This window comes from Adiantum capillus-veneris, chromosome 2 (genome assembly GCF_014529385.1).
Source record: "Adiantum capillus-veneris isolate H3 chromosome 2, ASM1452938v2, whole genome shotgun sequence".
Classification (NCBI taxonomy): domain Eukaryota; kingdom Viridiplantae; phylum Streptophyta; class Polypodiopsida; order Polypodiales; family Pteridaceae; genus Adiantum; species Adiantum capillus-veneris.
In genome coordinates, this window is record NC_140932.1 from 95,597,433 (window position 1) to 95,622,635 (window position 25,203).

At 44.1% G+C, this 25,203-nt stretch overlaps 1 protein-coding gene across 3 annotated transcripts in view; it reads right to left on the reverse strand.

Annotated features, from left to right (window-relative positions):
• Positions 1-24,947, reverse strand: part of LOC147463232 (primase-helicase Twinkle, chloroplastic/mitochondrial-like) — an 86,097-nt gene extending 61,150 nt beyond the window's left edge. For all 3 annotated transcript variants that reach the window (XR_015185019.1, XM_086487792.1, XM_086487789.1), the window contains exon 1: positions 24,590-24,947. Coding sequence is in view for 2 of the 3 variants with exons in the window: in XM_086487792.1 (XP_086343918.1) it covers positions 24,590-24,857 (268 nt within the window). In the remaining variant the exon portion in view is untranslated. The remainder of the gene's footprint in view (positions 1-24,589) is intronic.
• Positions 24,948-25,203: the final 256 nt, after the last annotated feature.

Below are 25,203 nucleotides of genomic sequence, written 5' to 3' on the forward strand. Positions count from 1 at the left end.
AGACCGCACGAACCACCACCGGATGGTGTCTTGGCAGGAGGTAACTTCATCCTCTATGAAAAACACAAGCCAAGAGGCTGCTGTCCACCCAAAAACGCAACTGCGAGGTGATGAAAACGCTGCTGTCCAGCAATTTTCAGTGTGCTCGTACGCTCCCGGCAGGGTCCGGAGCGGTGCAGAGGGTCTAGGGAGGGTGGGGAATCAATGGCACAACCCCTGGTGGGCTAGAAAAAGGTGTCCTGGCAGGAGGTAACTTCATCCTTTGTGAAAAACACAAGTCAAGGGGCTGCTGTCAACCCAGTAAAGCAACTGCGAGGTGATGAAAACGCTGCTGTCCAGTGATTTTCAGCGTGCTCATACGCTCCCGGTAGGGTCCGGAGTGGTGCGATGGTCTGGGGAGGGTGGGAAATCAATGGCACAACCCCTGGAGGGCCGAAAACAGAGAAAAAATAGCAGGTGAACCTGGCTGTAAACAGTGTACAATGGAGAGGATGTGCCCCGGCAAGGCACCCGGTGCCAAGCCGGTGGGGCAAAAGCAAGGTCCGTAGAGGGTGTGGCCAAGCACTCCCCTCCTCGGCTGAAAATGCAGCAGCCTGCCAAAAACGCAGCTGCTGGCTGAAAACGCAGATGCTCCCAAAAACGCATGGGCAGCAGAAAACGCTGATGGAGGAAGGGGTTTTCTGGCGAGGAAAGAGCCTGAGAAGGCCAGCGCTGACTGCCAGATCTGGTGATCGCCATGGGAAAGCAAAAACGAAGGTTGAAAAGGTTTCTCCGCAATGAAAAGCTCCATTTTTCTTCGCTTGCCTGGCTGATGCTGAAAACTTTGGCAGATTGTGCAGAAACGCTGGCTGATCCAACCCTTGGGAGGAAAACCTGATGTGGATGATGTGCCTTGGACTCAACTAGCGACTGATACCATGTGAGAGTGCACGTGTGTGGAAGCGTGAGAGGGGAGAGGAGAGGAGAGAGAGAGAGAGAGAGAGAGAGAGAGAGAGAGAGAGAGAGTAGACACAAACGCTGGTGTAGGGGAAGAGGGGGCGATCAGCCCCCCTGACTACCACAGCATGAGACCGTACAATGCCAGATACAATTTGTATGCAGTGGGTACCCCCTGGCCCCATATATACGAGTGCCCAAGGGGGGTCGAGCAGTCGAGATGAATGCCCCACGACCCTGCAAAATAGAGTCCTGTGATATAGGGCGCCTGGACAAGAGAAGGCGGCCGGCCCAAAAGTGGGCGGCCGAACAATGCAGCCTACATGCATATGCTATGGGTGGCCAGCCCGGAGGCACACTAGCCGTACATGCATGCCCTCAACCTGTATATACGAGTGCCCAAGGGGGGTCGTGCAATCGAGATGAATGCCCCACGACCCAGCAAAATAGAGTCCTGTGTAGGGCGCCTGGACAAGAGAAGGCGGCCGGCCCAGAAGTGGGCGGCCGGACAATGCAGCCTACATGCATATGCTATGGGTGGCCAACCCGAAGGCACACTAGCCGTACATGCATGCCCTAGACCTGTGAAGCAACAGAGTGGTGTAACACGGGGAAGACACCATTTGAGATCATTGAGGGTGCTAAGAAGGTTCCACCTATTTTGAGCGCACCAAGGATAAGATCCCTGAAGCAGATTAGTATGTTCAGGATCTGAAGACTGCTTTTGCAAAGGTGCACGAGGCTCTTGAGAAGTCTCAAGCATGGCATAAGAAGGCAGAGGACAAGCATCGACGTGAATTGCAGTTGAAGGAAGATGATTGGGTGCTTCTACGGTTTGAGAAGGCACGCCTATGGAAATGAAAGGGTAAGGAGCGAACTTTTTGCAAAGTTGAGTATGAGTACTATGGTCCTTTCGAGATTTAGGAAAAGATAAATGATGTATCCTTCACACTGAAGTTACCAAATACTTTGGAAGATTAACAATGCATTTCATGTGAGTCTGTTGAGACCTTTCAAAGGTGAGGTGCAAGTGGATAGGGAGCCTGAGGAGCAACCTGAAGTGGAAGAAACCGAGGAAATTCTCGTTCCAGAACAGATACTGGCTCACAAGGAAAGGAAAGTGAAAGGTAAAGTGATACGTCAGTACTTAGTCAAGTTTAAGAACTATCCGACATTGGATGCAAAATAGATGGAGGAGGAAGACCTAGCAGATGCTCCTCAGATTTTAGAATTTTACCTTGAGGCTTTTGGTCTAGCTTCGACTATTCCAAGAGTTACCGATGATCAGCGGGTTGAATCTGGTGCGGTACGTACTGCATAAGAGGGGAGTTACTCCGCTCCTTTGTCACAGATTACCCAGATGGATTCAAGTCACTGATTTCTTGTCAAATTTCAAGGGTGTTGATGGGCTGACACTATTCTGCTGTATGACTTTAAGAAACGAAGTACTTTGTAATGGAATTCCTTAAATGATTTTGATATACGTGCTCTCTCATGTGTGATATGTTTGAGTGCATGATTGAAAGACGAAATGATTGCAGCATTTTCGTCTTGATTCACCTGAGGGGTGATGTGGATATGATAGTGACAAGATTTAATCAATTTCGACATGTGCTAGAGATCAGTGAGATCTGGATGTAATTGCTAAATACGTTACCATGATCATGATTCTCATCAAAGATCTCGATAGGGATAGTGATGTGAATGTCATGTGAATGTTCAGTGATTGTCGTCTTCGTGCGAGTACTAGATATATGTTGTCCAGTGTGTCGGTACTTAGAGTCAGTGTCAACTGAACTGGTTGTTGGCTTGTGTTGGTTTTGGAGGCGTAATCGAGGGAGATTACACTCCTTTCAAGAGGGGGGTATGTCACAAAGTGATGATGTGGCATGACCTTATTAAGGACAGACTCCTGCCAGAAAGAGGTCAGAGCCCCGTTGAAAGATGCAACAGAAGTTGTGACAACTAGCAGAACCAATCCGAGAGGCCAAATATGAAAGGACACCCAATTCTATAAGTTGTACCAACTTATGGGGTCTTGTCCGATGGGGCCCAAAGGGACAAAGGCTATAAAGACAAGCATAAAAGGCTGATGACGTGGCAATTGTATGGACCTCCGCAATTTGCGCTGCTGGCGTGGCTGTCATACGGATTTTCGCGATTCACGTTGCTGACTTGGCACCTGTACAAAAATTATGCGATTTGCGTTGGCTAGCTTTTGGGACCCATATGCTTTTAGACTTGAAGCCTTTCACTGCTTTTGGAAGGCCCAGGGCTTATAAATAAAGTGTCAAGGCCTCATACTTGGGCAGATACGCTTGGGAGCATTGCTAACACAAGGACCCTCGGACATTGTACTTTGTGAAGCATTAATAATAAAGAAATACCGACAGGGGCGCCAATCTTTGGGACCAATCTCTAGGAGCAAAACTTCGCCATGCCATGTCGTCTCTCTCTCAGTTTTGTTCACTTCTTTCAATTTTCTCGCGTTTGTTGTGGTAGATTCTCGACTTGGAGTGATCAAGTTTGTTACAGCAGCCTATAACGTTGAGAGGATCTACAACTACCATGACCACTCCTCCTAGGAAAGCTTGAGCCGAATATGTTCCAACATTATCAAACACCAATTTTCTCTTCAATACTCCTCCCGGGAAAGCCCGAACCATGAGTACAACACAACTTTTCAATCACAATTCCCTCTTGAATACTCCTCTCAAGAAAGCCCGAGCCATGCGTGATTCAAAGGTCTTCCAACATTATTGAAACCACCATCAAAACCAGAATCAAGCAATGCAAATCGGCACCAAGACAGGTTCAAAACAAATAGATCCATTTCAAACAAATTCCAAACAATGTTCTCAAACAAAGTTCAAAAAATATATAAATACAAAGCAATTGTAAAATTCATGCAAGGTTTGTCTCTAACAATCAAACTCTAAGGACGACTAGCTTGTCTTTCTGCATCAAAGTGATGGTTCTGTTCCGGATCTAAATGGTCACATCATTCTTGTCATGCCAAGGCATGCCCAAGAGAGCGTCAGAATTGCCTAACTTCATAATGTGGAAGTCTGCCTTTCCATGGTACCCTTGGATAGTGACCGAAAGAGAACCAATGAGGGGTACAACCTTTTGAGTTTCCGATGTGGCTAACTTGGCTTCAAGTTCTCCAACAAACTGAACATACTCAAAGTCCATCTACTTCAAGAAGTTTGGTTGGATAAAATTCTCAGTGGCTCCCCAGTGAGAGAAGATAAGTGCTTTAAAGCCATTGATTTTTACATAGGCTCTGCACAATTCATTAGAACTTTCAAGATTTATTCCATAAATGTCGAGAACAAGTCCAATCGCAGTTTCAGCTCTTTTAGCCGAAGGTGGTCCTGAGGTTTAATCAGTTCTTTGAGCAGGAGTTTGCTCTGAGGGTGTATCTGCTCTTGAAGGACATCTATAAAAATTATGTCCTGTTTGAAAACATCCAAAACATCAGCCTTCTTGTAATAGAGTTTCTCGTTGTTGTAGCGTCAAATGAGGCCTTTGTGTTGAATTTTCAAGAGAATCCGAGAAATTTTTTCGTTGTGGTCAAGGATTCTTATTTTTGCCGGTTGATCTTCTATAATAAACTCTAGTTTTCCTTTCATAAGCTTGTATCTGACTGTAGCATAGTTCATAAGTTCTTGCAACTTAGCAACTTGTTTGGATAAACAATACTCCTGAAAAGGTGATGGAAGTCCAATAGTACAACGCTCGCATTGGTCCTCCAAGGTGATCAGCTTGAAGAATGACACCGGAAGATAAACATCGAGAACCCTTTGATTGTAATCTTCCATGGTTTTCGTGGAAAGCATTTTCAAGTTACCCCATTTTGACAGAAGTTGTACTTCAAATACGGAAGTCATGTGGCTCCGTGCAAAAATATTGCCAAGTCCTTGGAGCGTGCGGCTTGGTAGCTATATGTTACCATATACATGTGGTAGTAATGTGTGAACACACTAGGACCGCCAAGGCATTTTCTCCCTCTTTAGGAGGTTTTTTCCCCGGTGCATTGTATATACGCCCATCACTCTAGGGCTATCTATCTTTCCATTGCACACTAAGTAATACACACTCTATTGTGTGCCTTGAGCTTCCTTCGTCTTCTCCAAGCTGTGTGTGTTTTCCTGCAACCCTAATTCCAACAATTGGTATGAGAGCAAGTTCCGTCCTCCCAGGCATAGGCGCCAGCAGCTCCAGCACACGCATGCTCACTTTCTCCAATTTCAGTGAGCTTTGGCAAGCGTTCGCAGGTCGACAAAAATTTGGGCTCAAATTTCTAATTTGAGCTCATTTCGGCCTCCATTTCCACTACATGTAGCACTCCACAGGCTATTTCGTCATTTTGTGCAAAATTTATGTTAGTGCCGTTTTCTGCATAACCAGGTGCCTAACAGTCTTCTACAGCTTGTGCCATAAAGCTCGTGTTGTTCCCGCTTCGTTTCTCCTCTTTTCGGGCAGTTTTCACATCAAGTGCAGCATTTACCATGGCTGACAACAACACAGATGTGTTCAAGATGTTTGCTGTTGAGGACAGATTGGATGGGGACAATTACCCTATGTGGGCTTACATGATGCAACATGTCCTTGTGTCAAAGGGCGTTTGAAATATTGTGCAAAGCATTGATGTACGCCCTGGTTCTGAGGATGTAGGCGATGATGAGAATGTTGCAGGTCTTGCTGCACGGATTGTTGCTATAAAAGTTGTTTTGCCTATAGCAAAACAAGCTCGTTGGGATGTAAAGGATGCGCAGGCTCATGCTTGATTGCGTTGTCTGTGAAGCGGACCATTACTCCTCACATTCGTTCAGCGAAATCTGCAAAACAGGCTTGGGATATTCTAGCTGGTCTTTATGCAAGTCGCAATGAGGCTAAAATTGCATTGCTACGTAAAGAGCTGGAGTCGAAGATTATGCACGAAGAAGATGATATGGACACTTTCCTTGCTGGTGTCAAGGATATCAATGAGCAACTTATTTCTGCAGGTGAAGTCACTTCAGACAGTTCCCTTGTGCAGACTGTCCTTGAAACCTTACCAGATTCTTACCAGACTTTTGCTAGTACTTGGAGACTTATGACCCAAGGAAATCATGAAGTTGTCGAGTTTGATACATTGTGCACATTGCTGTTGCAAGAGTCACTTTCCAGGAAAAACAGGACTAGAGAGTGTGCAATTGAACAGGCTTTTATTGCTTCTCAAAGAAAGGGTGGTAACATCAATGCAGCCACTGCTTATGGTCCTTCTGCGAGTGGAAAATCACATGTTCCTAATGCTTCTGCTAGCAGCAATTCATTTGGAAATTCTGGTGACAAGGACAAAAAGAAGATGCGTTGCCATTATTGTAAAGCTAATGATCACTTCATCAAGCAGTTTCCTAAGTTGAAGGCCAAAGAGGCTAAGAAGAAAGAGGGTGGTTCCACTGCAAATGCTGGTTCTACTACAAATGCAACCATTGTTGAGTCTTCTGTGAAAGGAGACTGTGATGCTGATGTTGATGCAGAATGGGCTTTTAGTGCAAAGTGCACTTCCAATCCTGCTGTCAATGATGCATGCATGTCAGTTGCTGCAGATTCACGTGTGGTATTTCGACAGTGGTGCTACAAAGCACATTACCTCACATCGTGAATTGTTCACACCTCTTGAGTCTGTCTCTCATGGGAATTCAGTCACTTGTGCCAACAATACCTCTTATCCGGTTCAGGGGGTTGGAAAGATTGTGCTTACTAATGCAAATGGCAGTTCTTTCATACTTGTTGATGCACTTTATGTACCTGCGATCAAGAAGAATCTTTTTGTCTGTATCTGCACTTGCTAGACTTGGACTTGTAGTCAAATTTGTGGATGACAGATGTACAATTCATGATCTCAGTTTTGGAGATGAAATTGTTGCATCTGGCCTTTTGTGTCGTGGGCTATATAAGCTCACTTTGTATAATAAGTGTAGACAAAATTTTGCAAATGCAGTTGCAGATTCAAGGGCTCTTTTAGATGCAAAACTGTGGCATGCACGTTTTGGGCATCTGAATTTTGCCAGTTTGCTACATTTGCAATATGGTTGCTTCTTTGCCGCCTCTTGAAGCACCTGTCAAACATGTTTATGAAGGCTGTATTTTGGGTAAGATGCAGCGTTCGTAGTTTCCAAAGAATGGTTCAGTTAGGGCCACATGCACGTTGCAGCTTGTGCATAGTGATGTTTGTCGGCCCATGCAAACTCCGAGCAATTACCTTTACTTCGTGACTTTCATTGATGATTACTCCAGACGTGAATGGGTATTTCCGCTTAAAGCGAAGTCCGAAGTTTTTATGTACTTCAAACAATTTCTGGCTATGGCTAAAAATGTATCGAAACCTTTGTTCCGATCGAGGGGAGGAGTATATGTCTCATGAATTTAATGCATTTCTCGCTAGTCGTGGAATAAAACACCAATGTATAGTGCCTTATACACCTCAGCAAAATGGTGTTGCTGAGAGGAAAAACAGGTCACTTACGGAAATGACACGATGTATGGTCAAAAGTCAAGCTTTGCCGCATTCTTTTTGGCTTGAGGCCATCATGTATGCCACTTATGTACTTAACATGTATCCTACGAAAGCTCTGCAGTCTATTACTCCATATGAAGCATGGCATGATAGAAAGCCTTCTATTGAGCACATAAGTGTTTTTGGTTGTTTGGCATATGCTTTGGTGCCACAAACACGGCGCAGAAAATTGGATGATAAGGCTGTCAAATGTTTTTTGTTGGTTATAGTGGTGAAAGCAAAGGTTACAGTTTGTATCATCCGCAAACAAAGCGTATCTGGTTTCATGGGATGTTGTGCTTGTGGAAGATTCTGTTCAACCCTTGCTGTCATGTACTAGAGACAGTAATGTACAAGACATTTATGACACTTTGTTGCCTCTTTTCAGTGATGGAAGTGCGAATGTAAATTCCAATGAGGCAAATGTACAGCCTCCTATGGGGGTTTCCGAAAATGTTGCAGATCGGCCTATTACTTGTGCAGATATACATTATGCTTTGACTGTGTCTAGCTTACATGATGTTGAGGAACCTCTGTCTTTTGATGAAGCACAAAATTCAGAAAATTGGAAGGCTGCCATGCAATCAGAATATGATGCACTTATAGAAAATGACACATGGACTTTATGTGATTTGCCTCTTGGCAAACAGGCCATTGGTACGAAGTGGGTTTACAAGTTGAAACGCAAGCCGGATGGTGAGATCGATCGCCATAAGGCTCGACTTGTTGCAAAGGGTTATGCACAACAAAAGGCCATAGATTATGAAGAGACTTTTGCTCCCACTTGTCACTGTGCGTTTTCTATGTGCATTGGCAACTCATTTTGGTTGGGATGTACATAAATCAGACATTGTTACTGCTTTCTTCAATGGTGACATATTTGATGTTAGGTGCAGCGGAATGATTGTTTGCGCTTTGCTCAAGATGAGTGCTCCGAACTGTGCTCAAGGTTCCTTTTGTTCTCATGGAAGATAGAGCCTTCCGTTCTTAATGAGAGAGTGCTATGATCACAAACAAAGTGAATGGACACTGTGCGTGCAAGTATATGAGACTGAGAGATAGAGAGAGAAGAGAGATACGACACCAGAGACGACATAAAACCCTCCTCCGAAGGCCCCACTCTCGTCGGCGAGACTGGTCTACTTATGATTGCACAAAGAGGTACAATGACGATGCAATGGAATGATGCAATCTGGGACTATGCCGATGACGACGACGACTTTAGGGCTGAAATCTGTGGTCTTCTAACTGCTGAATTTCGGGGCTGTTTTGGTGGCTGAAGATGACTGTTTTGGCTGCGTTTTCGATGGCTGAAAATGGGGGTCTTTTGCAATGCTTCTACGGCTGAATCTGCTACTGCTCTGAAGGCTGAAAACGCTGCTGCATTTGCTTCAAAACAGGCTGAAAATGAAAACGTTGAACTGATCTGCTATAGATGGGCTGAAAATCAAAACGCTGATCTGCTTTTGCTGAGGGTTGGCTGAAAACCAAAAACGCTACTAGCCCTTGCTAGCGTTTGTAAAACCTGATGACTATCTGGGGGGCTGGCGATCATGGGAGAAAAACGCCAGAGTGCTGAATATGGCGATGATACAGGGACTGGAAACGCCAAGGGGAATCAGGTACTGTTGATGCGGGAAACTGCTAGGACAAAAAACGCTAGGTGCTTGCCGGTGTGGCGAGGATGGGGAGATCAAAACGCCAAGGGGTTCTTGCGGGCTTCTGCTGAGAAGGTGTCTGTTGAGCATGTGCTCCTGCTGCCTCTTATGCCATTTAGTGCTAACTTGGGTTTGCTTATATATAAACTTAGCAAAATTGCCCTACCTACTTTTGTTGGGAAGTCACTTAAAAATAATAAGTGAAAAATACCAAAAATAAGGAAAATAGGCTAAATGCACTGGAAAATTCCCCTGGCTGAATCTGATGGATTCTGAAGGGAATACTCATGATCATGTTGTGTGCAACCAAAGGATATGCATCTACACTAAGTGACTGGACATGCACGGTCTACGAATAGACTCACAAAAGTGCCAGATCACTTCTAAATCTAGACTTGATTGGACTGACTGAACCCTGATCATGCTGTAGCTTGTCCACGGACACATAGGGTTGGATGTGTCACGTGACATCCCCTCCTTTTCAAAATGAGGTACAGGTACCGAACCGTATGGCGTCGAGGGAGATCGCCAATAGCATCCGGAATCCTGGAAGGGACTCTTCGCCGGCCCACTCTGATGTGTGGGTCGTGCGGTATTTGAACTTCATAAAGGTCTGCAACGCTTGCTTCTTTGGGCCGCCCCGAAAGCGACTCAAAGTCTTCTATGGCTCCTCCCTTGCTTCAACTTTGTCTAGAGACCTGCTTCTTCCGTCTTCAAGAATCTCCATGGCTGAAAATTCCTGAAACCATCTCCAACACAAAACCATGAAGATACCCATTTCATGTAAAGTGAAGAAAAAAAATCTTGTCTTCTCTAAAGACTGTTTATGCAATATAGATGAACATAGAGACGGAGTGACAACCCGTTCAACAAACACATGCACATTGCAAACAATGAGATCGAATCTTTCTCTTATGATCTAGAACAATCAACTGTGGCAATTCAAAACGGAAATGCCCATGCTTGGTGCTCATACTTTCATGTGCTCTTTCTACAACTGTGTCGTACCAAGGAAGAGACATGGAATGTGACTTCCTTACATACATACTTTTCAACTTTTCACGAACAATCCGCATACATTCGTGCTCATTCATAAGTGAAACGTGCTCAACGTACAATATGTCATGCGTAAGAAAAGGGATCACATAAAGACGTTGACTAAAATATAGGAAACGATCACGAATGAAACACTCGAACAATGTGTGCGTATTAATCATGCGAACACATAATACTTCCTATGAGGGTTCTTTGGACCTAGGCTCGAGAGCCAAGATCGATCCTTCGTGATTGATCGAATCTGCAATGAGGTTGGCTTCGCTAGAAAAAGCATCAACTAACACATCATCCTTGCAAACAATCACATCATCTTCATGCAACTCGTCATGCTTGTGAGAAATCACATCTTGATCATGCAAATCATCATGCTCGTGAGAAATCACATTTTGATCATGCAAATCATCATGCTTAGCAATATCATTCAAATCATCATGCTTATCTTTGTCATCCAAATCATTGTGCTTATCATTGTCAATCAAAACATCATGCAAGTCATTGTCAATCAAATCATCATCATCCTTCACACAATCATGCAAATCCTGTGTGTCCTGCTTTGGAGAAGAAGAGATTGAGAAAGTCTTCTTTTCCCGAATCTCTTGCATCGGTGCCTGAACTTGAGAAAAGAGTCGCAACATCTCTTGCATTCGTGCTTTGTTCTCGCAATAAAATCTTGCTTCTCTTTCTTTGGTCTCGCGATCAAATTTTGCTTCTCTTGCTTTGTTCTCTCGATCAAATTCCGCTTCTCTTGCTTTGGCTTCCAAGCGTGCTTGCTCGCGGTCACCCGCTATGGCTACCATTCTTTCTTGGTACTTACGCTCGATGGCTGCGATTCTTTCTTCGCTTTCTAACTTCCTGTCCATCATCCTCTTGTCGAAAGCCTCCATAGGAGTTAGTGCAATCCTTGTCATAGATGGAGAAGGGGAGGGTCGAAAAAACCTCCTGGTGGGGAAAATTCTTCTTCGCCTCTCTCATGCTCATCACCTCCAAGCGAAGTATCCATTCCGCTTCGAGTGATGACCATTCTGAAGTCGTGGTTTCTTGTGGATTCTTGTGGTCTTGGGTTCTCAAGTTCAAGAGGAACTTGGGTTCTTAGGGGTCTTGAGTTCTTGAGTTCACGAGGAACTTGGGTTCTTGGGGGTCTTGAGTTCTTGAGGTTCTTGAGGTTTTCTTTCGCTTGCAAACCGTGTTGGAGAAGGATCTTCTCTTCACCCGAGTTCTACTCTTTTACGCGGGCGCACCCCTTGGCGGCCTTGCACTCACACCAAGGTTGCTTTTTCCCACCTCACGTCGATTGGCCGGCCGCTAAGTGCACGGTCCGCTCTCAATGAGTGAAAAGAGACACAAGGGGAGGCTGGACAAGCCCTTCTTTCTTGGGATTCCTTTCACTCTTCAACAAAACACGATTAGGAATCGACACGCCCAAGCGAACTTGGGTTCGTGCGACCTCAACAAGCAAAAAAAATTCTCATGGTTCTTGTGGTTCTTTCCTTGAGTGATACAGAACACTGTCAAAGCTCTGATACCAATGTTAGGTGCAGTGGAATGATTGTTTGTGTTTTGCTCAAGATGAGTGCTCCGAACTGTGCTCAAGGTTCCTTTTGTTCTTATGGAAGGTAGAGCCTTCCGTTCTTAATGAGAGAGTGCTATGATCACAAGCAAAGTGAATGGACACTGTGCGTGCAAGTGTATGAGACTGAGAGATAGAGAGAGAAGAGAGATATGACACCAGAGACGTTGTAAAACCCTCCTCCGAAGGCCCACTCTCGTCGGTGAGAGTGGTCTACTTATGATTGCACAAAGAGGTACAATGACGATGCAATGGACTGATGCAATCTGGGACTATGCCGATGACGACGACGGTGATGACGACGACGACTTTAGGGCTGAAATCTGTGGTCTTCTATCTGCTGAATTTTGGGGCTGTTTCGGTGGCTGAAGATGACTGTTTTGGCTGTGTTTTCGATGGCTGAAAATGGGGGTCTTTTGCAATGCTTCTAGGGTTGAATCTGCTACCGATCTGAAGGCTGAAAACGCTGCTGCAATTGTTTCAAAACAGGTTGAAATTGAAAACGCTGAACTGATCTGCTACAAATGGGCTGAAAATCAAAACGCTGATCTGCTTCTGCCGAGGGTTGGCTGAAAACCAAAAACGCTAATGGCCCTTGCTAGCGTTAGTAAAATCTGATGACTATCTGGGGGGCTGGCGATCGTGGGAGAAAAACGCCAGAGTGCTGAATATGGCGATGATGCAGGGACTGGAAACGCCAAGGGGAATCGGGTACTGCTGATGCGGGAAACTGCTAGGACAGAAAACGCTAGGTGCTTGGGGGTGTGGCGAGGATGGGGAGATCAAAACGCAAAGGGGTTCTTGCGGGGTTCTGCTGAGAAGGTGCCTGTTGAGCATGTGCTGCTACTGCCTCTTATGCCATTTAGTGCTAACTTGGGTTTGCTTATATATAAACTTAGCAAAATTGCCCTACCTACTTTTGTTGGGAAGTTACTTAAAAATAATAAGTGAAAAATACCAAAAATAGGGAAAATAAGCTAAATGCACTGGAAAATTCCTCTGACTGAATCTGATGGATTCTGAAGGCAATACTGATGATCATGCTGTGTGCAACCAGAGGATATGCATCTACACTAAGTGACTGGGCATGCACGGTCTACGAATAGACTCACAAAAGTGCCAGATCACTTCTAAATCTAGACTTGACTGGACTGACTGAACCCTGATCATGCTGTAGCTTGTCCACGGACACATAGGGTTGGATATGTCACGTGACATTTGAGGAAGTTTATGTAACATAGCCTCGCGGTTTTGTCAAGAAAGGACAAGAGGACAAAGTGTGCAGATGTAAGAAGGCTTTGTATGGGTTGAAGCAATCTCCTCGTGCTTAATATAAAAAAGCTGACACTCATTTGGTCAAACGAGGCTTTCTGTAACAGTCCAACAGAAAGCACATTGTATGTAAAGCGTGAGGTTGATGTACTTCTCATTGTGGTTCTTTATATAGATAATTTGCTGATCATTGGACCAAATGAGAGACATATTGCTGATTTGAATGCTACTTTCAAGATGAAAGATTTGGGGCTGTTGCATCATCACTTGGGCCAGTTTAAGCAATGTGATGGTGGTATTGCCTTGTGTCAAAAAAGTTACATAGAGACATTGCTATGTAAGTTTGGACTTCAAGATTGCAAACCTATTGCCACTCCCATGGAAACAGGTTTAAAATTGAGTCTTCATGATGCTCGTGATCCTGCAGATGTCACTCTTTACCAAACCGCTGTTGGATGCCTCATTTATGTATGCAACAAGAGGCCGGATATTCAGTTTGCAGTCTCACAGATGCCTCATTTATGTATGCAACAGGAGGCCGGATATTCAGTTTGCAGTCTCACAGGTCAGCAGATTTATGCATAACCCAGGGTCTAAGCATTGGCAAGCTGTCAAGAAGATTTTCCGCTACCTTAGTGGCACTTTACATCTTGCCTTGTTTTATCCCAAGGGGGGATCATTGCCGTTAGACTTACATGCTTTTTCGGACTCAGATTGGGCTGGTTGTTTTGACACGCGAGTGTCCACAAGAGGTTTTTGTTTCATGCTTGGCAATTCATGTATATCATGGTTGAGCAAGAAGCAACCTACTGTGGCCACTTCTAGTTGTGAGGTTGAGTACAGGGCAGTCTTCACAGCTACGGCTGAGTGTATATGGCTAAGACGCCTTATGGCTGATTTGGGTGTTGGACAAGACACTGCCAACACTATCTACACTGACAGTCAAAGCACATTGGCAATTGCGAGGAACCCAGTTTTTCACGCACAGATGCAAACGCAAACCTCTTCACAGACTCACCATACTGCTTCTCGAACTACCCATAAAGCCTCGCATCAATTCGGACTCACCTCCCAAAAATGCAGACGCAAACCTCTTCATAGACTCACCATACTGCTTCTTGAGCTACCCATAAAGCTTCTCCGCTATCTTCTTCCCAAACTTTTGTGGACAAACACGAATAACCAGACCCAAAAGGTAGACAATCGTTAAGTTCAACTACTTCATAAAATTTTAATGTTGCACAAAAGAAGAAATTGGATGTAAAATTGTCCGAGCCTTATAATGGACGCCGTGACAAGCGTATACTCGACCAATGGTTGTTCAAAATGGAAGTCTACTTGTCCAACACGGATCTAGTAGAGAGCAAAAAGGTTGCATTTACTAGTTCTCTGTTAAAAGACACATAATTTCTTTGGTGGCAACGACAGGTTGTTGATGGCAAACACACACCTTGAGATAAATTTCACCGCACTATTTGCAAGGCCTTAGAACCTGCTAATGCGGATTTTCATGCCCGGTCCTCTCTTTCCCGCCTAAGCCAGACTAGTTCCTTGGCCGCGTACATAACAGAGTTTCAGAAACTAACTCTGAAGATAGAGAACCTCAACCCCTTTGATAAACTACATAGTTTCATTGACAAGCTTGAATCAACCTTGAAGGACAATGTACTGTAGTACAACCCTACCACCTTGGATACTGCTATTGCTTATGTGAAACGTCTTGGCAATAATCGTCACCCAACAAGGAATTGTCTTCCTGGTGATTGATCTTCAAACAAGGCTCGCTTGTCACAGTGCAATCGGCAACAATCTCAATTCAGACAGCAAACAATGATGCCTTATTCAACTTCAAGGTTCTAATCTCTCAAGATCCACAATCTCAAAGCAGATCTCCCTCAAATGTTCCACTTTATCATGGTAAAGAACATGATTTTCCTCAAGACCGGCGTTCCAATACTCAACAAGGCTCTTTGTCAAATGCTTCTTTGACTTCAAAAAAGGATTGATTATGTATAATTTGTGGTGGTGACCATAGATGGTAGGTATGAGTGTCCCAAGAGACCAAATTTGTCTAATTTGAGAAGAAATTCCAACGCAGAAACATCATCGAATGAGTATCCTATGAAGCATGCTCAATGTGATTCTCTAGTTTTGGAGCCTCTCTTAAAGCAAGTTTTGAGCCTTCTTGGAACTTTCAATGGTCGCTCCATCAATGCTTTGGTGGACAGTGGTTCTAAAAACTTCGTCAACACTCAGATAGTTCAACAACTTGGCTTGCCAACTCAAAAGACATCTCACTTGTATGATGTGGAGTTAGCAAATGGATCATTCTTAACTTGTGATGAGACAGTTCGACAATTGCAGTTCAATATTCAAAATTACGCATATCAACTACTACGGCATGATTCTTGGTCAGCATTGGTTGTTCCAATATGATCCAGCTATAACCGGCTCGTACAACGTAGAGGGCGGTACTATTTCAATTACCTGTTAACTTTACACAGAGCACTGAGAAGGGAAGAGAACACAGTTGCGTCCAGCGACTAGAAGGTCACTGCGCACACAAGACCGACACCCTGTAGGCCCCAAAGACTGGCGCCCCTTTCGGTATTTCTTTATTCAAATTAAGGTAGACGATCCGACCACTTAGCACAAGCTTTCACAAAGCTGTCCAAACCTGGCGAGGGCTGAAAACGCAGGTTTTCGACCGGATTTCGAGAGCATAACGACGCAAAAACCCTTGTAGGTCAAAAACACCTGTCTAGGACAGATTCCCTTGATATCTAGAAGCTTTCTGGTCAGCTGTCACAGAAATTCAGCGGGCTGTAATTCTTTGTTTTCCACTGCCAGGAGCCCAAAAGCTTGTACACGCATCCCAAGGCTCTCACGAGGCTCCCCTGATGTTCCCTTGCAGTTTAGGTGCGAAACCCTAAACTTGCAGAAAAACACAACAGGCTATACTTCCCTGTTTCGGATCGTTTTTAGCAGAGCGAACACGCCTACGCGTGTCCCAAGGGCTCCCGCACGCAATGGGACAGTTCCCCTGTGAATTGGACGAGTTTTCACGCGAGAAAACTCTCCAAACTCGCAATCTTTCGTGATGGAACTGTGCGTACCTGTGGGGGATTAGCAATTAGCTAATCCGGTTCCTGTTCAGAAGGCTCTTGCCTTGGCAAACGCGCATAAACCCCCAGAACTGTACATAGGTCAAATGAGAAGCCCACTAGTGGAGCATAACATATTGTACGTAGGGGAGAAAGAGAGCAGTTTGTAGCGTGCGGGGCATCACTCCCGTCACCATACTGTGCATAGAGGGCAAGATAAGCATTCCATAGCTTCTGTACCTGCTACAATCCACCTGAGGCTGAAAATGGCGTCCCCTTTGTTGATATGCAGCTCGTTTTTGCCTCCCAGAGTGGCAGAATCGCTCACAGGCTGACACGTCGCCCAGTTTCCGAGTTTGGGCTTTCCCTGCTAAAAATATCTCAACTGGTGCGTCAGTTGACTTGGCAGCAGAGCAATAAAATGTTCCCCTTGTCATTCCAGAGCTAATGACGCGAACACATTTTCCGGTCAAAAATAGGAGTTCCCTAAATTTTAGGAGATGCTTCCATGGCGTCCCTATCGGTCTCCTGACCATCATTGAAGACTACCATTTGACCACCATCTACAATGTGGGTTAATTTACTGGCCCTTTTCAACTTATAAAGTTGCAGTGACTTGACGAGTGGCCCAAATTCCAGTTTGGTGCACACGAGCTTCCATACTCATCAGAATTCAGTGCTAACTGGCCCGGGCAGTCCCTGTCTAACCTACCTAGATCCCCGATGTGAGAAACCCATTTGGCTGCAGCCGTTTCACACTGGCCATGCAATGTCCACTTGCACCTTTTCAAGGGTTTTGGGACAAACAAGTAAAAATAAAATAAATATATCTAATACTTATTTACGGAAGGCAACAGGAAAGATACACCTCCTGGTGACACACCCCACCCTTGAAATACTGCAAGCGACCTCGCTTGCATGCCAATAATACATGCAGATATCTCCTGATATCACATATATTCTATGATGGGAAATCCAAGATATACATGCTTCCGGAAATGTAGCGTTGGACGATTAAACAATCCCACCAACCTGGCTACGACATATATATCGAGCATAGAAGTCTTCTAGTGTACTCTTGAGCACAAACTTCTCTAGCTAAATTCTGTATGGAAAGAGTAGATACAATTGCTTAACTACTCTCTTGAGCATCATGAACCATGCTCTTGCCTTGCTCCAAAAAGGTTGCATCAAGTCACTGCGGGTTCCATTTGAAAGGCTTCAAGATACAATTGCAATAGTTGAGGTGAATCAAGCAATTCAGACTCTTCCATCCATTTGGCATCTAATGATGGATAGTTCTTGAACTTCACCAAATAGCGTCTTGCAACCTTTCCTCTAACCTTTCTTTCTTTATGTGCCAATATCTGTTCAGGAACAAGGATTTCATCCAATTCTTCCACTTCGGGTTGTTCCTCATCAAGCATATTCTCTGGCACATCACCAACAAAGGGCCTTAGAAGGCTGACATGAAAAGCATTATGTATTTTCCAGCCTTCTAGTAGCTTTAACCTCTAAGCTACATCGCTGATCTTTTCTGAAATCTAAAAAAAACCATAATATCGCATACTGAGCTTAGGAAACAAGCGTTCCTTGCCTTTCCTTTTCCTTAACCTGGCCTTTTCAAAGCGCAAAAGTACCCAATCACCAAGTGAAAATACAAGTTCACGACGGTCACGATCAGCAGCTTTCTTTTGCTTAGCCTGAGTCTTCTCAAGAGCAATCTTTATCTTCCTGTATGTTTCATCCATATCTTGCACATACTTGTCTGCCTCAAATATCTTGTCCTTAGTCTGCAAAATGGGTGGGACTTTCTTTCCTCCTTCCACTATCTCAAATGGTGCCTTACCTGTTGATGTATGCACAGTGTTATTGTAAGCATATTCAACCAATGGGAGATGGTGTTCCCAAGTTGCCTTGTGCTCTAAGACATAACATTTGAGTAGGTCCAAGACAGTAGAATTTGCCTCTTCTGACTGTCCATCAGTTTGCGGATGAAACGAAGAAGAGAACTTGAGCGTAGTGCCCATGTTCTCAAACAATGCCTTCCAGAAAAGACTCGTCATACGTGGATCCCTGTCACTGACAATTGACTGAGGCATCCCATGATATTTAAAGATATTGCTCATGAATATCTTGACCATGTGTTCTGGCTTTATCTTCTTCCTGACAGGAATGAAATGGGCCTGCTTACTAAACCTACAAATGATAGTCCAAATCCCATCATTTCCTGTTTGCGTCCTTGGAAGATCAAAGATAAAGTCCATTGCTATACTTTCCCATGGCCTATCAGGGATCGGCAATGGCTGCAACAATCCCGGTTGCTTTTGTCTGTCAAATTTGACTTTTTGGCATACTAAGCATGATCTTACAAATGTGTCAACATCTTGACGCAAAGCTGGCCAATAGAAGAATGCCTCAACCACTTTCACTGTCGCATCAATTCCACGATGCCCAGCATAAGGTGGAGCATGACTTTCCATCAAAATCTTTGGCCGTAACTATTTAGTAACGCATAGCTTTCCATGCATCATGAGAAAGTCATTCTTAAGCATATAGTGCTCATGATGTTGCCCATCAACAAGCTGGTCATAGATCCTTGCAAAATCTGAATTTTCAGCATATTGTGTCTTCATTTCGTCTAGTTCACAATGGTATGGAATTAACACTGCTGAAATTTGGGGCTTTCGTAACAACGCATCAGCCACCACGTTCTTTTTCCCTTGCACATGCACAATCTGAAAATGGAACATTGACAAGATGTTTGCCCATCGCATGTGCTTCTCAGACAACTTCGTCTGTGTGAGAAAATATCGCAAGGTTTGATGATCCGTTTGGACAACAAAATCAGCCCCTAGCAAATAGTGTTTCCAACTAGTGAGAGCATGACTTACTGCGAGCAATTCTTTCTCATAGACTTGCAAGTTCCTTTCAGTCTTCAAAAGAATTCTGCTCTCATATGCGACTACTCGGCCATTCTGCATCATAACTGCACCAAGACTATGGCCACACGCATCACATTGAACCACAAAAGGTTTAGAAAGATCTGGCAAAATAATTACCAGATCTGAAGTCAGCTTCTCTTTCAAGTGTTTGAACGCTAAAATTTCCTTGGCTGTCCACTTGAAAGTAACTCCTTTTCTTTGCAGTGCATGAAGTGGAGAAGCAATCTCAGCAAAATTTCGGATGAACCTCCTGTAATAGGAACATAAGCCTAGAAAGCTTCGAATGTCATGTACGGACTTCAAGTCTGGCCATGACCTAATTGCTTCCACTTTAGCGGGATCCATGCGTACCCCATCCTTTGAAACAATGTGCCCAAGGAAGTGAATTTCTTGCAAAAAGAACTCACTTTTCTTCGCATTGATGAGTAGCCTATTCTTGCGTAGCTCAATGAAAACTGCGGTCAAGTGATTCCTATGCTCCTCTTCAGACTTTGAGTAGACAATCATGTCATCAAAGAAGGTACCCACGAAGTTTCTATGTGGTCTAAAAATTATGTCCATCATCCTATTAAGTGTGGCAGGAGCATTTGTGAAACCAAATGGCATGACAAGAAACTCATAGAGACCAAATGTTGTCCTGAACGCAGTCTTATCGACATCTTCTAGTCTAATGCGTATCTGATGATACCCGCTCTTTAGGTCTATTCTTGTAAACAATGACGCTCCCTCAAGCCGATCAAGAATGTCATCTATCCTCGGTATGGGGAACCTATTCTTGATAGTATTCTTATTCAAGGCCCGATAGTCAATGCACATGCGCCATGAACCATCCTTCTTCTGCACCAAGAGTACAGGCAAACAAAAAGGGGATGAATTGGGCTGAATCAGCCCCTTCTCTAAAAGCTCGTTGACCTGACCCATAATCTCTTTCTGCTGGGCTGCACTAACCCTGTATGGTGGTCTATTCGGTGGACTAGAACCTGGCACAAGATCTATAGTATGATCCTCAGGTCTCTCAGGAGGTAACTCCCCTGGCAAAGAGTCCGAAAAACAATCACTGAAACCACTCAAAAAAGTTGACCTGTCTTTATCTAAGGTAGACAAATTAGATACAACTTGAGGTACTTCTTTTGCAAAGATCAAGTACGCAGAAAGATGATTCTTTATTACAGATGAAATAGAAGAAGCAGAAACAACTGGAACGTACTTGGTCTCTCTTCTCTGCCATATCGACAAGCTCTGTGTTGCTTTCACCCACAACAATCCACGCTGCACTTTTTGAAGAAAAAGTGACTATCCCGTCGATGGAACCATATAACCGGCCCGTACAACGTAGAGGGCGGTACTATTTCAATTACCTGTTAACTTTACACAAAGCACTGAGAAGGGAAGAGAACACAGTTGCGTCCAGCGACTAGAAGGTCACTGCGCACACGAGACCGACACCCTGTAGGCCCCAAAGACTGGCGCCCCTTTCGGTATTTCTTTATTCAAATTAAGGTAGACGATCCGACCACTTAGCACAAGCTTTCACAAAGCTGTCCAAACCTGGCGAGGGCTAAAAACGCAGGTTTTCGACCGGATTTCGAGAGCATAACGACGCAAAAAACCCTGTAGGTCAAAAACACCTATCTAGGACGGATTCCCTCGATATCTGGAAGCTTTCTGGTGAGCTGTCACAGAAATTCAGCGGGCTGTAATTCTCTGTTTTTCACTGCCGGGAGCCCAAAAGCCTGTTCACGCATCCCAAGGCTCTCACGAGGCTCCCCCGATGTTCCCTTGCAGTTTAGGTGCGAAACCCTAAACCTGCAGAAAAACATAGCAGGCTGTAATTCCCTGTTTCGGATCGTTTTTAGCGGAGCAAACACGCCTACGCGTGTCCCAAGGGCTCCCGCACGCAATGGGACAGTTCCCCTGTGAATTGAACGAGTTTTCACGCGAGAAAACTCTCCAAACTCGCAATCTTTCGTGATGGAACTGTGCGTACCTGTGGGGGATTAGCAATTAGCTAATCCGGTTCATGTTCAGAAGGCTCTTGCCTTGGCAAACGCGCATAAACCCCCAGAACTGTACATAGGTCAAATGAGAAGCCCACTAGTGGGGCATAACATATTGTACGTAGGGGAGAAAGAGAGCAGTATGTAGCGTGCGGGGCATCACTCCCGTCACCATACTGTGCATAGAGGGCAAGATAAGCATTCCATAGCTTCTGTACCTGCTACAATCCACCTGAGGCTGAAAATGGCACCCCCTTTGTTGATATGCAGCTCGTTTTTGCCTCCCAGAGTGGCAGAATCGCTCACAGGCTGACACGTCGCCCAGTTTCCGAGTTTGGGCTTTCCCTGCTAAAAATATCTCAACTGGTGCGTCAGTTGACTTGGCAGCAGAGCAATAAAATGTTCCCCTTGTCATTCTAGAGCTAATGACGCGAACACATTTTTCGGTCAAAAATAAGAGTTCCCTAAATTTTAGGAGATGCTTCCATGGCGTCCCTATCGGTCTCCTGACCATCATTGAAGACTACCATTTGACCACCATCTACAATGTGGGTTAATTTACTGGCCCCTTTCAACTTATAAAGTTACAGTGACTTGACGAGTGGCCCAAATTCCAGTTTGGCGCACACGAGCTTCCATACTCATCAGAATTCAATGCTAACTGGCCCGGGCAGTCCCTGTCTGACCGACCTAGATCCCCGATGTGAGAAACCCATTTGGCTGCAGCCGTTTCACATTGGCCATGCAATGTCCACTTGCACCTTTTCAAGGGTTTTGGGACAAACAAGTAAAAATAAAATAAATATATCTAATACTTATTTACGGAAGGCAACAGGAAAAATACACCTCCTGGTGACACCAGCAATTAGCTTTCGAGAACATACTATCAATTTGTTCAAAGATGGACAAAAACTTATTTTACACGGGCTTTATCATGGGGAACGAGTGATTCAAGCCTCACGTGTACAAATAAAACAACATGATGCAGTGGATTATGAAATGAATATGATTTCCAATGCGGATGCAAAAAATATTATTGATGAATTTTTTAATTCACTAACTTCTCCTGAATCAATTGATGAGGACGAAGATGATATCAAGCAAAAAGAAATTCTCAGTGATACTTCATTACTAGACACAGATAAAGACACAGTTGCACATTTTGAGTCAGAAGACAATTATGCTTTCTTTGATTCTTTGTTGGATGATGATATGCCAATTGCAAGTCATGAAGTGGTAGTTTCTGCAGATGATTCTGAAGAATTTTGGGATTCATTACTGAAAGATGATTGCAGTCTCAATCAAAAATCATCTCCAATGATTCGTAAATTGGCATCACCCCATTCGAAGAATGCCTTAAGACGTTTTTCTCTTGATATTTCACACTTATTGGAAGATTTTGAACCAGAAGTTTTACTTACATCACATAAGGGATTTTGAAGATCACTCTCTTGTTGTTATCAACCTGATTAAACCAGATTCCTGTAAAAAGTCTTTGAACAATGCAATGACATGGGATTAGCAGTCAAAACAAAAAGGTTTCACAAGAAGCAACAGTTCAAGACAAAGGTTCCAGATAACTCAAAGATTGAAGAATTTTGGAGATTCGCTTCTTTTCCAGAATTCTATCAACATCAAAAGTCATTTCTTTAACCGAGACTCTCATTTTAAATGGAAGGGAATGTCACCATTGTGACTATGTTACATTATTACATCTAGTCCTATTTGCGAATACGAGAAGTGACATGCCAAGGAGAACCCCTACACTAGGATGGTCATGACTCTTTGCTTTATAGACATGTCTCTTCGCCAAAAGGACTTCTTCGACGACTGGTCACACCCCTTTAACCAATGGTTGCAGCTCTTCGTCTAAAGGATATCTACAGACATGTCTTTTTACCATGAGACGTCTTTTCATTTATGACACTTCGTCTCCTATATAAGGAGTCTATTGTACTCATTTTCATTCAATCAAATCAATTCAACAAGTGTTCTCCTCTCTTGAGTCTCAGTTTAATCTTAAGTACAAATTTTAGTCTTACTTCTAGGATTAGCACCACTAATCCTCACATTAACTTTCTTGCCCTCATGTTCAAAGGTAAGGGACTTCTCCACATATTTCTGGGACCGATTGGATGTGGAAGTGCTATGGCATACCCAAGATGATATCACATATCTCAATGGGTGCCATCAAAAATGACTCGCAATCCTTATACTCGCCAATCCAAAGATTGAGTTGTCCTTGCACGCGAGTTGCATTGGTGGTCAATCCCTCAAATGCTGATCCAACGTGCATAGCTACACCAATGTGAGGCTCAAGCGTTCTACAATATCAAGTAAGACAAAGTTGTCCGTTGATCCTAGATCATAGAATCAATACTCGATGATCACTTAGAGATCCCCAACCTTTTAGGAGTTAACGCTTCCCTTTCTCCGTTTCAGTAGTATTCCCTTGTACATCAAGAATGGAGTTCAAGCTTGCTTGTTCCTGCCATTGCTACTGAACAAGGCAGACGAGCTTCATATGTCCTTCCTCTCCACAATTAAAACATACATCTTCCAATTTTCCAATTCATATTTTCCAAAATAAATTGATCACGCTTCAACGGCATGGGAAGTCTAATACTTTGCATGAAAAGCTTGACAAGACTCCCATGATCCCCAATACAAGGATTTTTCTTGAAGAGATAGTTTGACTTTCTGGTTGGAGGTTTTAACGAGCAGAGTTATCAATTATGATGCAAGTTCTGTTGTATGTGTCTATAGATTGAGGGCAGGACCGAGTGGTCCCAGACTAGCACAAACAAGTCAAATAATCTGTAGATGTATCAAGGCATGGTTTAACAGGGTAGATGTGTTGGAATTAATGAAACCATACATGGCTGGAAAAACGAACACTGGATTAATGTGTCCGGGACATTATTGCTTGACATTGCACAAAGACTCGATAATTTTTCGCTTTGGAGGAGATTGATATTACATTGCAAAGACCCATGCACCATTTCATTGGATGATACAATCAACAGCAGCGTGTGAAGTTGATGGGGCATGTGTGATATCAATGAAGGGTCTGTGATGCCCCCCCCCCCCCCCCCCCCCCCCCCACACACAACCCAAAAAAGAGAAAAAATCCAGCTTTCTATGTACGCTTGTATCAGAAAATTTTGTGTTTTCCTGCCTTTTCAATTGAGCTCATCTGATTACATCCTACATTTAGCTCATTCAACAATACCATTGCTAGTGCCCACCCCCCCCCCCCCCCCCCTTTCCTTATTCTCATTTGCCCACTTACTAGACGATGTTTGTAACTCTCCGTCATTAACAGATAGTAATCTCTCTCTCTCTCTCTCTCTCTCTCTCTCTCTCTCTCTCTCTCTCTCTCTCTCTCTCTCTCTCTCTCTCTCTCTCTCTCTCTCTGTGTGTGTGTGTGTGTGTGCGTGTGTGCGCGCGCACGCAACTCCATACGGTGAATAAATGCATGCACGATCAAAACAAACAAAGGCAAACCTTGGTGCGCCGTCATGATGCTTCTAACCGAGAAAGAGTGCCTGAGAGGGAGTGAGAGGAGGTGGTTGTGACGGAGACAGCGAAGCCCGAGGTGAGGAAGAGAGTGGTAGAAGTTGGGTAGGTCATCACAAGCGAGGCCGGGAGGTGAACGGAACGCCATGGATACAGAACTGTCGCTTGCCGGAGAGCAATGGCATATATAGAAGGATGGAGAGGAAGAGCACACCAAGCGCCCGCCCCAGTAACGCCCCCTCAGAAGTAACAACATACTCCTCTCCTGCTCATCCTCTCTTGGTCATCCTGGCCACCATGCCATGTACGCAGAATTCCTCCCGCGTGCACAATAATAATTAACCTTAACCTAAGCTCAATGATGTTTATTGTGTAAATGTGAGGAATGCAACTAAAGAAAGCATACCCACGAAATAGGGCACCCACATGTTGAGTGTGGGCTTTTTTGAAGGGATACCAATGGCGATTCCCTCCATCTTTCAATTGAAATTTGAAAAGCCACACAAACATGCTATTTTGAAAAATAGGGCACCCACATGTTGAGTGTGGGCTTTTTTGATGGGATACCAATGGCGATTCCCTCCATCTTTCAATTGAAAATT